This window comes from Arachis hypogaea, chromosome 9 (genome assembly GCF_003086295.3).
Source record: "Arachis hypogaea cultivar Tifrunner chromosome 9, arahy.Tifrunner.gnm2.J5K5, whole genome shotgun sequence".
NCBI lineage: Eukaryota > Viridiplantae > Streptophyta > Magnoliopsida > Fabales > Fabaceae > Arachis > Arachis hypogaea.
In genome coordinates, this window is record NC_092044.1 from 17,512,017 (window position 1) to 17,527,277 (window position 15,261).

The 15,261-nt window shown below is 28.9% G+C and overlaps 1 protein-coding gene across 1 annotated transcript; it reads left to right on the forward strand.

Moving 5' to 3' along the window:
- The first annotated feature begins 1,689 nt into the window (after positions 1–1,689).
- On the forward strand, positions 1,690–2,960 carry LOC112710559 (uncharacterized). The gene has a single exon (XM_025762827.3). It carries the CDS (start codon positions 1,880–1,882, stop codon positions 2,753–2,755), a length of 876 nt encoding a protein of 291 aa, XP_025618612.1. The 5' UTR covers positions 1,690–1,879; the 3' UTR covers positions 2,756–2,960.
- The last annotated feature ends 12,301 nt before the right edge of the window (positions 2,961–15,261 follow it).

Consider the following 15,261-nt stretch of genomic DNA (forward strand, 5'->3'; position numbering starts at 1 on the left):
TTAATGTATTCATATTTCATCAACTCAACTGTTTAACAATTTTAATTTTAATTAATGTGTTCATGTTACATCAACTTCTAAATAATATTAATTTTAATCGATGACCGAAAATTGATTAAAATCACACTAATAAATTTAATTGGATTGTATTTTTTACAAATTGTTGGATCGGATGAAATTTCGAATCTACTTTTTATAATCAATCCAATCCAATCCAAATTGCAGAATGTGCTATATAATATTATTATTTTATTATTATATTTACAATTATACTTATAACTTGTTCAATTTGTTATATATTTTTATATTATTTATGTATTATTATTATTTAATAAATTTTTTATGTTCAAAATATTATTTATTTATTTTAACTAACCTATAATTTTATTTTTATTGTCATGTTATCGTTAGCTTTTTAAGATATTGTTGAGATTTGTTATGCTATTGTTGATTATTTAAAATTTGATGTTGAGACTTGTTATATGTCTTTAATTTTTTTAATTTACAAAACCGCAAATCCAATCCAATCCAAACCGCTTAAAATTGGATCGGATAAGTTTTTTACTCAAAACCAATTCAAACAACAACAACAACAACAACAACAACAACAACAACAACAACAACAATAACAATAATAATAATAATAATAATAATAATAATTATTATTATTATTATTATTGAAAAAGAAAGAAATCCTTTAAAGCAAGGTGGGGCAATTCGTTCCAAAAGAAAGCGACAGGAATAATGTAGTTTTTTCTTTTTTTTTTTTTTCATTTTCTAATGCACTATATTTTGTTGAGTGTATTTCAATTTTTGACAAATTACAATTTGGTATCTAATGTACATCATCACATATTTAAAACTTAATTTTAATTTTGTTATATTGATGAAAATTTCTGTTAAAAAATTGGGTAACTTTTTTTCTTTATTTTTGTATATATATATATATATATATATATATATATTTATTGGCTTGATTCACAAAAATAAAGGATTAATTTCAGTGACAAATGATCAATCATTCAGGCCAACTCGGAGATATTTGTCCCTCCAAAATAAACATTATGCTTCTGCACCTTCCAGGCCAAATGGAAGTTTAATAATTTGTCTGACTTGGATGCGTGTTTTGGTATATATACTATATATTTTAGGAATTATATTACAGAGAAATGAATTTATTATGCTTAACTGATGAAGCAGCGTCATACTAAATTCAAAATGGTTCCACTGATCGGTCAAATTTTCAGCCAAACAACCAAAATCATTCAGTCCAATGCTCCTTTGTACCAAACCAACAAGTGAATTTGATGGAATTCATCCAAAAATGGATATAAAATTATATATCGGGCCAAATGTATTAAATTACTCTTTTACTTTAATCCATAACAACAATAAAGAAGTCTTCTAACCCATAAATCTAGTCTAACATACAATTTTAATTTTTATTATCTTATCTTATCTTATTTTTATGTTATTTTCTTATTTTATCTTATCTTTATTTTTATCTTTCATCAATAATGCTCTATATATATTTAGTTTTACTTTCATAATTCAATTTAATCAATTAACAATCAATAAAATTTTTCATCTTTTCTTTTCCTATTCATTTTATCAAAATATACATTAGAAAACAAGTCCACGTCCTACAAAAATGTCAACTACATAAACAATGGACGTGACAACCACTTCTAGTTTTATTTTGCAACAGCATAGTTGTTAAGTCACATACATGGAGATAGAGAATGGAAACCTTATAATGTTTATTGAATTGAACTAGCCAGAGCCTACTTAATTGGTTAGCAAATAATAAAGAAGGGGGGACGGGGTGTTGGTTAGATTCAAGATTTAATTTGATTGGTTGTTCCTCCAAGCAATAATAATGGGGTGTCGTTGGTTGAGAAAAGCCAAAGAGTTGTTGTTCAATCAAGGTTTTCCAACACCAAGAGGTGTTTTCTACCTTATCACCACCACACTCCTCAGCCTCCTCCTCCCTCTTTCGTTCCTTCTCTTGGCGACTCTCTCCGGCGCGCAATTCTACCTTCAAAGCCTCAATTGGTACATTTTACACCAGCCTTTACCGTACATCTTCAACCTTGCACTGCACGTCAACCCATGTGTTCTGTACTTTCTTGTGTCCATTGTCACCATGGCTACTTTGATCCATGGCCTAATGGGTAAGGCCGCCCTTTCGAGCGACTCGTGGAGTTCGTGGTCATCTAGGACTAGTTTTCATCTCTACATAGCATGGATTCTCCTTTGCGCTTTCCAATTTTGCATTGGATTGGGCATAGAGGGAAGCATTGTGGCCGGAGTTTATGACTCTGAGTCGAGCTTTGGCGCCGAGAGAAGCCTGATAAGCAGGGTGATTTTCCTCTTTGGATTGCACGAGACTACCCAAGTTTGGTCTAGATTTGTGGTAAGGCCGGTCGTGGATACCACGGTTTATGGGGTCGCCAGAAAAGAGAGGTGGATTGAGAGGGTGGCCGCGGCCACTAGCCTCGGCCTCATGTGGTGGTGGAGGTTGAGGGATGAGGTGGAGACTTTGGTTGTTATGGCTCAAGTTAAGAGAGAGCAATTGTTGGATGTGGGATTGGCTGATTTTGTTGGGTGGTGGTTGTATTATTTAACCGTGACAATTGGTATGGTAAGAGTTATCAAAGGTGTTATGTGGATGTTCATGATTTCACTTTGCAGAAGAAGGCCTACACAAATTTCTCAAGTGGAATCAGGTGATGATAATGATGACAAGGTGTAAATTTGACCAATTCTGTAATGTCTTTTCCATTTTATTTTTAATTTTTTCTTTGGGTTAAGTTTATGCTCTGATCATCCGAGATACCTTTTCAAAGTTGCAACAACTTTCTTCGTGTGTTGTATTAGTAGCGTAATAGCGTGTTATTTGGTCAATTTGTTTTAAATTACTTCTTTAATACATGGATCAAATCGTAGTTAACATTCAAGTAGGTGCTACTGTTGAAAATAGAATGATGGCAGATGACTTGTGATTGAGAAATGCAAAAACGTATGATGATTTCAATTAAAATTTAAAATCATTGCTAAACTCTCTTGTTCCAAGAAGCGAATAGTTCTAATTTACTAAAATATTCCAATTCTAAGGTGACTTTTTGTTTTAATGTTAAATTTGTCGAACTTATTATCTACTTCATATAATAAAATTGGTTTTTTCCAACTAATAAAAGTGAGGTGTCACTTTCTCGTGAACCTATTTTTACTCCAGAATGAATTCATTTAATGAATAATGCATAATTATACTAATTTAGAAAAATATCTTTATTATAATTATATAAAATTAATATTTAATGCATTATTAAACTACTTACCAATTATTAATCAGAAATATTTTTAATTATTTTAATGAATAATGCATAATTATACTAATTTAGAAAAATATCTTTATTATAATTATATAAAATCAATATTTAATACATTATTAAACTAATTATCAATTAAAAATACTTTTAAACATTTTAATTATATTCATTTTAATTATATTGATACCCTTCTAATTCTTATTCATTATGCAATGATTTTATTAGTGGCAAGTTGTTATCTTAATGGTAACCCATTTATATTGATAATAATAATAATAATTTTATTAGAATAAATATCAAATTCTATTTCTAATATAAAAATATAAAATTTAATTCCTTCTATTTTTATTTTATTACTATAAAAAACTATGTATGCTAGAAGAAAATATCATTTATTTACCAATTACTCTTTCATTGGATAGCTTTTACAACAATTCTCTTTCTTCCTATAAGACGTCGTTGCAAGAAGGCAACTATCGTGGACACAAACCACCACACTCTCCAACAAACCACCACACTCTCTAACTCCCGTGCTCATCATTTGGAGCTATATATGTTATGTTATCCATGGAATATTTATAGACCATAGTGTTATCATGTATGTATAAATAAAAAATGTTTCGTATTTAAATTTAAGTCATTTATCTATTTGTGGTATATTGTAGTGTGAAATTACTTTCAATTTGTGTTGTGTAATGATATTATGCTCTAATTTAAGCTTTTACTTTAGAACTGTATTATGATTTTATCTCATCATTTTTTCTTAGATATCAAGTTGACCTATTTTTATTTATTATTATTATTGAAACGGATGTGATATGAAATTTACCCAAAAAAAATTCTCACACTTAATTTATTTTATTGTAGTCTTCTATCTGTTCTATTTCTTTTTATTTTCTCCTTATTCATTTTATTTTATTTTTAAATATTATATAATTTATTATAATTTATACCAATTAATTAATTATAATTCATTATATTAGTTAGTTTAATTCATTAATTTATAATATGCATAATAAAATAGATCATTTGTTACTTATAACGTTAATTCTTCTAAAATCTAAATTTGAATAATTATATTTTTACTTTTTATTATGAACAAAATATTATTAATAATGAATAATAATTAATCACTCATACTTTAAATCAAAGTGTTTGGGTGAGTTTTATATTTATTAATATTAATTGTTGATTATTGTTTTGTAAATAAATTGTATTATAATTCTATGTTAGTTCATAATTGATTAACGATTAATGTTTATGAAGTTATGTTACTCTAAATTTTATATTTTACAGATATTTTATTTAAATGTGATTTTTTAAACATAAAAATGTATTATTTTTAATGATATCATACTTTTACTTTTTTATTTTAAATGAATATTTATCGAATACTAATTAAAGTCATCATTCCATTTGCTTTTACTAATCTATTATCTAACTATTATATAAAATTAAAATTGTATTAATCTACTTATCTATCTACTTAATATACTAAAACTGAGTTTTTCCCCACTAATGAAAATGATGTGTCGATTCCTCATGAATCTATTTTTCTGCTAAAATGAATATACTATTTTCTCTTCTAAATTTATTTTATAAAAATATCTTTATTATAATTATACTATAATTAGCATTTAAGTAATAATGCATATTTATACTAATTTAGTAAAATATTTTTATTTTTAAAAAGTACTATTCTCATGTAATGAAAATACTATTCTCTCTTCTAAAATTATTTTTAGAAAAATATCTTTGTTATAATTATATTATACAATTAGCATTTAATTAATAATTCATGATTATACTAATTTAAGAAAATATCTTTATTTTTAGAAAGTACTATTCTCATGTATTGAAAGCACTATTCTCTTTTTTAAAAATTATTTTTAGAAAAATAGCTTTATTATAATGATATTACAATTAGCATTTAATAAATAATGCATGATTATACTAATTTAGGAAAAAATATTTATTATAATTATATAAAATAATCTACTTAATATACTAAGATTGGATTTTCCCCCAACTAATGAAAGTAAGGTGTCAATTCCTGATGAATTTATTTTCTTTTCAAAATAAAAGCGCTATTCTCTCTTTTAAATTTATTTTAAAAAATATCTTTATTAGAATTATATTACAATTAGCATTTAATAAATAATGCATAGTTATACTAATTTCAAAAAATATCTTAATTATAATTATGTAAAAAATTAATCATAAATTTATAATTCTAATTGCTATAAATATGATACTAACGTTCATATAGTGGTAAATTGATATTACAATAATTAATTTCTATAATTATTTTTGTACTATTAAAGACTATATATAGTGTTTCTTTGTGGTTAGTGAGTCTAAATATAAGAATCAAAGCATTCTTTTTTTCTAATCGGTTATTCTTCTTTGATTGGGCAATTGTTTCTAAGGAGCTTTGTAGGTCAAGTTCAAGTTACATCCCCTCCATGTTTTCTACGTTTGTTCGAAAATATTCGAAGTGGAGCATATAATGAGATTGAATTTCCTCAATTTAGGTTCAGTTTTGAAAATTTTGTGCCGACCTTAAAGATGCAATTAAAAAATTGGTACTATATTTAAATTTTCTTCTCTTAAGCTTTTTGTATTAAAAATAATTTTATATTATAATTTTTTTCAAAAATTACCGGCCTTTTGGTGCATTAATGCAATGTCATTGTGAGGAGAATAAAAGTCAATTTAATTTGACAATTTTAACAAAAAGATAGTCTGAATTTGTACGAATTCTAAGTGTTCGATCTTATGATGTTATTTTGGTTGGTTGTTGCGAGAATGACTCTAATCTATACGTATCTAAGGATTAGAGTAGATTAAATATTATTTAAATAATGAGTATATACCCATTTTGGTCCTCAAAGAATTTCAGACTAGACACTTTAGTCCTCAACTAAAATTAATTACTCAATTAGTCCCTAACAATTAACTCCGTCAGTCACTTAGATCCTTTACTCCGTTATTCTAACGGAGGATAAAATAGTCCCTGACAACTCTAACAGGGTACAAAATGGTCCCTGATCTCCTCTGTCCAGAAACGATATTGTTCTCTCCCAATTTCTATTATATCTCACATAACACTAACAATCTAACACTGTAACTTCAAACTACACAATGCACACTCTATAAATTTAATATTCACAAGAAAGAAAATCATCAACTTGTTCTCAACCAATTCATACTCAGGAAACTAATGCCTATGTCTCTCAACTAGTTGTTGTCTTCGACGAATCCCATGAATCTAGACAGCAAGTCTGATTTATTAAGACTCGTTGTCGTTGTTGTCATCTCCCTCCTCCTCTGATCGCTTCTTTCAGCTTCTTCTTCGAACCAATGTTCAGTAATCGCTTCAGTTTTCATATGAGCGGCAACGGCGATATTGCTCGTTGTAATAGCTTGGATGCGAGGTCAAAGCTGTCTGCCAACTTGGACTACGAAAAAGAAATAATGAAGCACTCGGTGTCTATTTTAAATGAGAATTTACATATGATGTCGAAGGAGAATGTTCTTATGATGTCCTAATGTCCAACAATCTATAATGCTTGCTGGAGAGTGGAGAAAGGCATGCCCTTGGAGTAGTTATGGAACTTGGTCTTGAGGATGTCGTGGACGTTGTCGAGGTTGGAGGTGATGTTATCAAAGATGTGAAAGTGGATGCTTTTGGTGGGTGAAGTGCAGAGGAGGTGGATGTACCAGTCATAAAGATTTAGGAAGTGTGTGGTCTATAATATGTTGAGGTAGGTGCGACACGTGTGACAATTACACCATGGCTTAATCTTGGAGCTAAAGAGGAGAAAGAAAAAGATGGAAAAGAAGACTGTGAAGGTGAAGAAGGAGAGTATAAATGTTAGGGTTATGCAAGATATGATAAAAATTGGAGAAGAACAATGTCATTTTCGAATAAAGGGGTCAGTGATCATTTTGTCCCTTGTTAGAGTTGTCAGGGATCATTTCGTCCCCTTGTTAGTTCTAATATTGGTAATTGATTAAATTAGTTTTAGAGAAATTTAAATTATTGTCTCAATTTATATATTATGACTATTCTTTTTGGATATGTTATTTTTAAACTTTTTAATATGATTTTTTTTATTTTTAAGTTTGTTTTCTTTTTTGGATATATGTATCACCTTTTTTTGTATTTTAAATTAGTAAGCAATTATTAAGAGAAATGTAATTCATCAGTAAATTAGAATGATTAAAAGTTTAATTATATTGTGTGAACACATAATTGATTAATTAAGATTAAGGCGTGAAAAAGAAAAAAGAGTCACAATACGTAGTTTTGCTTTCTTGCTAATATATAAAAATACGTGAAAGAAAAAAATTAAAATATCACCATTTAAAAAAAATTGTTAATCATGCATATGAAAAAGAACGGGAAATATGCATGAATATAAAAAATAAAAAATTATTATTTGATTGTAGAATAAAAATAACCACATATATATATATATATATATAATCATAACAAAAAAAATTAATATATGTGACTTAAATTTTTATATATATAATTAATATATATATATAGAATTATTTAACAAAATTAATATATATAGATAAATAAAGAAATTATTATAATTTATGAAAATTACCCGATGACGTTAATAATAAAGAATAAAAAATTATTAAATAATTGTAAGCTCAAAAAAATTAATTATGATAAAAATAATTAATATATATAATTTAAATATATTTACATACAATTAATATATATATATATATATATATATATATATATATATATATATATATATATATATATATATATATATATATATATACTACATAAAGAAGTACTTAGAATTATTTAACAAAAAAAATATATTCTAAAAATAAAAAAATTATTAACTAAACAATTGATATATATATATATATATATATATATATATATATATACGAAAATTAGTATGATTTTATGAATATTATTACGCTTATGATGGTATTAATGGAATAACAAAATCATGACTGTAAGCTAAAAAAATATTTATAATAAAAAAATCAAAAAATAATTAATATATTTGACTTAATATATATATATATATATATATATATATATATATATAATATACTTAGATAAAGAAAGATTTAAAATTATTTAAACAAAATAAATAAATATATCTTACAAATAAAAAAATCATTAACTAATTGATTAATATATACTGATAGTATAAATAAAAAATTATTAAATAAGAAAGAAATAGTATGTTTTCAATTTTGAGAATAAAACGTAAATAATTATAAATATTAATAATTTGTGTAATTATAAATATTTATAATTGTTATTTTAAATCATAAATTTAGAAAAAAAAAATAGATTAACAAAAACGATTAATAACTATATTAAAATTGATACACATAACACTAGATTAAGAAAAATAATCGCATAATATGTTACTTTTTTATTAATTAAATTACTATAATTCAAATTAATTTCAATAAAATAATTTAAAATTATAATTTCAATCTTATCACGTGCATAGTACGAATTATTGAACAATTTATTATCATGTACATAGCACGGATTATTAAGCAATTTCTCATGTGTTTTTGTTTCCAAAATAAAAATATTATTTTTACTTATAATTATTATTCTTTATCAATTATTTCATTTAAACACTAATATTATTTATTAATTTTTTTTATTTTGATTTCTCACATTTATTAAAAAAAATTTCAATATTTTATGTATTAATTATACCTCAATTACGATATTAAGACTTTGAACATAATTTCAATTTAATTTTAGACAATATCAAAAATAAATAAATATATATATATATATATATATATGATATTTTATGTATCAATTATTATTATTTATTAACTTATTTTAGGTATTTAATTATTAAAATATTAGATATTAATTATATTTCGTTTACTATGTTAAGATTTTAGACATAATCCCAATTTAATTTTGGACAATGTCAAAAGCAAATATATGTAATATTAAATTAGAAGAGTAGATTTTAATTTTACATAAAATAATATAATAGATATAGAGTATAAATAAATTTATTTGACAAATATAATTATTTATAGTGTGATATTTTATTACGATAACATATCTTTGTGTATTGACTCTTTATATAACAATAATATATATATATATATATATATATATATATATATATATATATATATATATATTAGTTTATTATTTTTCTGTCACATGACATATTTATTATTATATTTCAAATTTAGAGTTTCCTTGATCTAACATTGCAAAGAAAGAATGACAAGCAAAAAAATAAAATAAAAATATGAGAACATTTCAAACATAATTACTGATAATGTTTTTTTCTTTAATTTTTAAATATATTATTTATTTTATTTATTTAGAGTAATAACTAAATTTATTATAACTATAGTAAAATTATCTTTAAACTATTAGTATTATTAGTAAATTTTTAAAATTATTGACATATTATTAGTATATATAATAAGCAATAATAATTTTTTTCATGTTTATCATTTAAAAAATTTATAATTTTCACATAGTCTTTATACTATTCTTTTTCTATACCTAATGACTATTGACTACGATCCTATCAATGGTATCACCTATAATAGATTATACGAAGAGAAAGTATGGAAAATAAAGATAAGAATTATAAGGTTATAGAAAGTCCCATTCAAATTTGACAAAAGCGAGACAATTTACATAGAAATAGTTCTAATAGATGATAAGATTAGTTAATTCATTTACTAAATTTTTTCAAGTAATGTTAAGTTCAATTTATAAATAGAGTTTAATTTTGATGTACTAATAATGCAAAGCATTTTACACCGTCGTACAATCACATCCGTTCTTTTGGATGACCATTGATGAGCGGATATTTTATACGCTTTTTGGGGGTAATTTCATGTAGATTTTAGTATGTTTTAATTAGTTTTTAGTAGAATATTATTAGTTTTTAGGCAAAAATCATATTTCTGGACTTTACTATGAGTTTGTGTGTTTTCCTGTGATTTCAGGTATTTTCTGGCTGAAATTGAGGGAGCTGAGCAAAAATCTGAGTTAGGCTGAAAAAGGACTGCTGATGTTGTTGGATCCTGACCTCCCTGCACTCGGAATGGATTTTTTGGAGCTACAGGAGTCCAATTGACGCGCTCTCAATTGGGTTGGAAAGTAGACATCCAGGGCTTTCCAACAATATATAATAGTCCATACTTTGTGCGAAGATAGACGACGTAAACTGGCGTTCAACGCCAGTTCCATGTTGCAGTCTGGCGTCTAGCGCCAGAAACAAGTTACAAGTTGGAGTTCAACGCCAGAAACAGGTTACAACCTGGCGTTGAATGCCCAAAACAGCCCAGGCACATGAGAAGCTTAAGTCTCAGCCCCAGCACACACCAAGTGGGCCCCAGAAGTGGATTTCTGCACTATCTATCATAGTATACTCATTTTCTGTAAACCTAGGTTATTAGTTTACTATTTAAACAACTTTTAGAGACTTAATTTGTATCCCATGAAATTTTAGATCTGAAATTTGTACCTTTTGGCAGCATGAGTCTCTAAACTCCATTGTTGGGGGTGAGGAGCTCTGCAGCGTCTCGATGAATTAATACAATTACCTTTGTTTTCCATTTAAACACGCTTGTTCCTATCTAAGATGTTCATTTGCGCTTAAACATGAAGAAGGTGATGATCCGTGACACTCATCACCTTCCTCAGATCCATGAACGTGTGCCTGACAATCACCTCCGTTCTACATCAGACTGAATGAGCTTCTCTTAGATTCCTTAATCAGAATCTTCGTGGTATAAGCTAGAATTGATGGCGGCCACTCTTGAGGATCCGGAAGGTCTAAACCTTGTCTGTGGTATTCTGAGTAGGATTCAAGGATTGAATAGCTGTGACGAGCTTCAAACTCGCGATTGCTGGGCGTGATGACAAACGCAAAAGGATCAATGGATCCTATTCCAACATGATCGAGAACCAACAGCTGATTAGCCGTGCTGTGACAGAGCATCTGGACCATTTTCACTGAGAGGATGGGAGGTAGCCACTGACAATGGTGACGCCCTACATACAGCTTGCCATGGAAGGAGCCTTGCGTGTGGAAAAGGATTTCAAGGAAGAGTTGAAGTTCAGAGGACAAAGCATCTCCAAAACCCCAACATGTTCTTCATTAATAAAGTAACAATTACTTATTCCAAACACTTTTACTTCTTACAATTAAATCCAAATAACCTTATTGGCATCCTGACTAAGATTAATAAAATAAACATAGCTTGCTTCAAACCAATAATCTCTGTGGGATCGACCTTTACTCACGTAAGGTATTACTTGGATGACCCAGTGCACTTGCTGGTTAGTTGTACGGATTGCAAATTCGTGCACCAAGTTTTTGGCGCCGTTGCCGAGGATTATTCGAGTTTGAACAATTAAAGGTTTATTTTGTTGCTTAGATTAGGAATAATTTATTTTTGTTATTATAGAGTCATTAAATTCTGAGTCCTTTATTCCCTTTTCAAAAATTTTTCAAAAATATATTATTTTTCTTTATCAATTTCTAATTTTCGTGAGTTTAGTGTCTTGTTCTAAGTTTAGTGTCAATTGCATGTTTTTCCTTGTCTTTTAATTTTTCGAATTGCATGTTCTTGTTCTTCCTTGATCTTCAAATTGTTCTTGTCAATTTTTCTTGTTTGATCTTTGGTTTGTCTTGTTCTGTGTCTTTTCTTGTTTTTCTTGTGCTTTTTCAAAACATTAGTTTTTAAATTTTTTATTCTTATCTATAAAAATAATACATCTTTAAAATACGTTACATTTTTAGCTCAGTTGGTTAGAGCGTTGGCTTATGTTCTTGGCAATTGGGTATCTTCTTTTTAAAATCTTTTTTCAAAAATAATTTTTCTTGATTTAATCTTGTGCCAAACTTTAAGTTTGGTGTTTTCTTGTTGATCTTTCTTTAATTTTTGAAAATTTATCGTGGTTTTCTAAAAATTTTAAGTTTGGTGTTCTTTCTTTTGTTCTTGGTGTTCTTGTGAATCTTCAAGGTGTTCTTGAGTCTTTCTTGTGTTTTGATCTTAAAATTTTTAAATTTGGTGTTCCTTGGTGTTTTTCCTAAAAAATTTTCGAAAATAAGGAGCATTAGATCTAAAAATTTTAAGTCTTGTGTCTTTTGTGTGTTTTTCTCTTTCATCATAAAATTCAAAATTCAAAAAAATATCTTTTCTAACTAATTTTAAACTACATTTTCGAAATTTTTATATAAAAATTCAGATTTCAATTTCAAAATTTTTCAATTCTTATCTTTTTAAGTTTTTTTTTTTAAAAAAAGGGGTATTTTTAATATATATTTTATTATCTTTTTCAAAAATATCCTAACCACTTTCTCTTTTTCCTCAATTTTTTTCGAAAATCTTCATAAACTTTTTCAAATTTTTATAAATTTTAATTTTTAATTTTCTTTCTTTATTTATTTTATTTTTATTTCGGTTTTTCTTTTATTTTATTATTTCAAAAATTATTCTTATAATAAAATAGACAATATCAACATCCATACCATCTCCCTTGCTCCATCATGGAACTAAATGGAAATGAACAGTCCAGGAGGACTCTGGGGTCATATGCTAACTCCACTACTGCTTCATATGGGAGTAGTATCTGTATACCCTCCATTGGAGTTAGTAGCTTTGAGTTGAATCCTCAGCTCATTATCATGGTGCAGCAAAGCTGCCAGTATTCCGGTCTTCCACATGAAGAACCTAAAGAATTTCTGGCACAATTTTTACAAATTGCTGACACAGTGCATGATAAGGAAGTAGATCAAGATGTCTACAGATTACTACTGTTTCCATTTGCTGTAAAAGATCAAGCTAAGAGGTGGTTAAATAACCAACCTAAGAACAGCATAAAGACATGGAAACAACTGTCAGAAAAATTCCTGAATCACTATTTTCCTCCAAAATGGATGACACAGCTAAGGCTAAGCATCCAAGGCTTCAAACAAGGAGATAATGAATCCCTTTATGATGCCTGGGAGAGATACAAAGAGATGCTAAGAAAATGCCCCTCTGAGATGTTTTCAGAGTGGGTGCAATTAGACATGTTCTACTATGGGCTTACAGAAAAAGCTCAAATTTCTCTAGATTACTCAGCTGGTGGATCTATACATATGAGAAAAACAATTGAAGAAGCTCAAGAGCTTATTGATACAGTTGCCAGAAATCAGCATCTGTACCTAAGCAATGAATCTTCCATAAAAGAAGAAGCTAAAACAGTAACTGCTGAACTCAGTCCTGTAGATCAGACTAATGAATTCAATCAGCAATTAGACTTTCTAACTCAGCAGTTAGCCGAATTCAAGGAAATACTACAGGAAACAAGAATGGCTAACAGGAATATGGAAGTACAGTTAAAGCAAACAGAAAAGCAACTTTCAAAACAAATAACAGAAGAATGCCAAGCAGTTCAATTAAGAAGTGGGAAAACATTAAATACCTCACTTCAAAGCAGCAGAAAGCCAAGAAATGAACAAATGGCCACTCAAAATCCCTCTGAGGACAATCAGAGCCCAGAGAGGAATAAGGCTGGCGCTGAACGCCCAAAACATGCTCATTCCTGGCGTTCAACGCCAGAAACAAGCATGAATCCGGCGTTGAACGCCCAAAGGGAGCACAGTTCTGGCGTTCAGACGCCAGTAACAAATAAGGAATTGGCATCTAACGCCACTCCAACTTCCACCCCTGGCATTCAAACACCAGTGGGGGATCAGTCACATACAAGTGCTGATAACAACTCTTCTAAAAAGGCTTCCCAACCCACTTCTGTAGGTAATAAACCTACAGCAACTAAGGTTGAGGAATATAAAGCCAAAATGCCTTATCCTCAAAAACTCCGCCAAGCAGAAATTAGGATAAGCAATTTGCTCGCTTTGCAGACTATCTCAGGACTCTTGAAATAAAGATTCCGTTTGCAGAAGCACTTGAGCAAATACCCTCTTATGCTAAGTTCATGAAAGAGATCTTAAGTCATAAGAAGGAGTGGAGGGAGACTGAAAAAGTTTACCTCACTGAAGAATGCAGTGCAGTCATTCTGAAAAGCTTACCTGAGAAGCTTAAAGATCCCAGGAGCTTCATGATACCATGCACATTAGAGGGTAATTGCACCAAGCAAGCTCTATGTGACCTTGGGGCAAGTATCAATCTAATACCTGCATCTATTATCACAAAGCTTGGTTTGACTAAAGAAGTCAAACCAACTCGGATATGTCTTCAACTTGCTGATGGCTCCATTAAATACCCATCAGGCATGATTGAAGACATGATTGTCAAGGTTGGGCCATTTGCCTTTCCTACTGACTTTGTGGTGCTGGAAATGGAGGAGCACAAGAGTGCAACTCTCATTCTGGGAAGACCTTTCCTAGCAACTGGCCGAACCCTCATTGACGTCCAAAAAGGGGAAGTAACCCTGAGAGTCAATGAGGAGGAGTTCAAGTTGAATGTTGTCAAAGCTATGTAACATCCAGACACCCCAAATGACTGCATGAGTCTTGATATCATTGACTCTCTGGTAAGAGAGGTCAACATGGCTGAGAGTCTCGAATCAGAGCTAGAGGACATCTTTAAAGATGTTCAGCCTGATTTGGAGGAATCAGAGAGAATAATAGAACCTCTGAAAATCCCTCAGGAAGAGGATAAACCTCCCAAACCCGAGCTCAAACCATTACCACCATCCTTGAAATATGCATTTCTGGGAGAAGGTGATACCTTTCCTGTAATCATAAGCTCTACCTTAGAGCCACAGGAAGAGGAAGCACTAACTCAAGTGCTAAGGACACACAAGACAGCTCTTGGGTGGTCCATAAGTGATATTAAGGGCATTAGCCCAGCCAGATGTATGCACAAGATCCTATTGGAGGGTGATGCCAAGCTAGTGGTTCAACCACAAAGG

Bases quoted from the DNA above. Each gene is read 5' to 3' on its own strand.
- LOC112710559 (XM_025762827.3), top strand. From the start codon at position 1,880: ATGGGGTGTCGTTGGTTGAGAAAAGCCAAAGAGTTGTTGTTCAATCAA.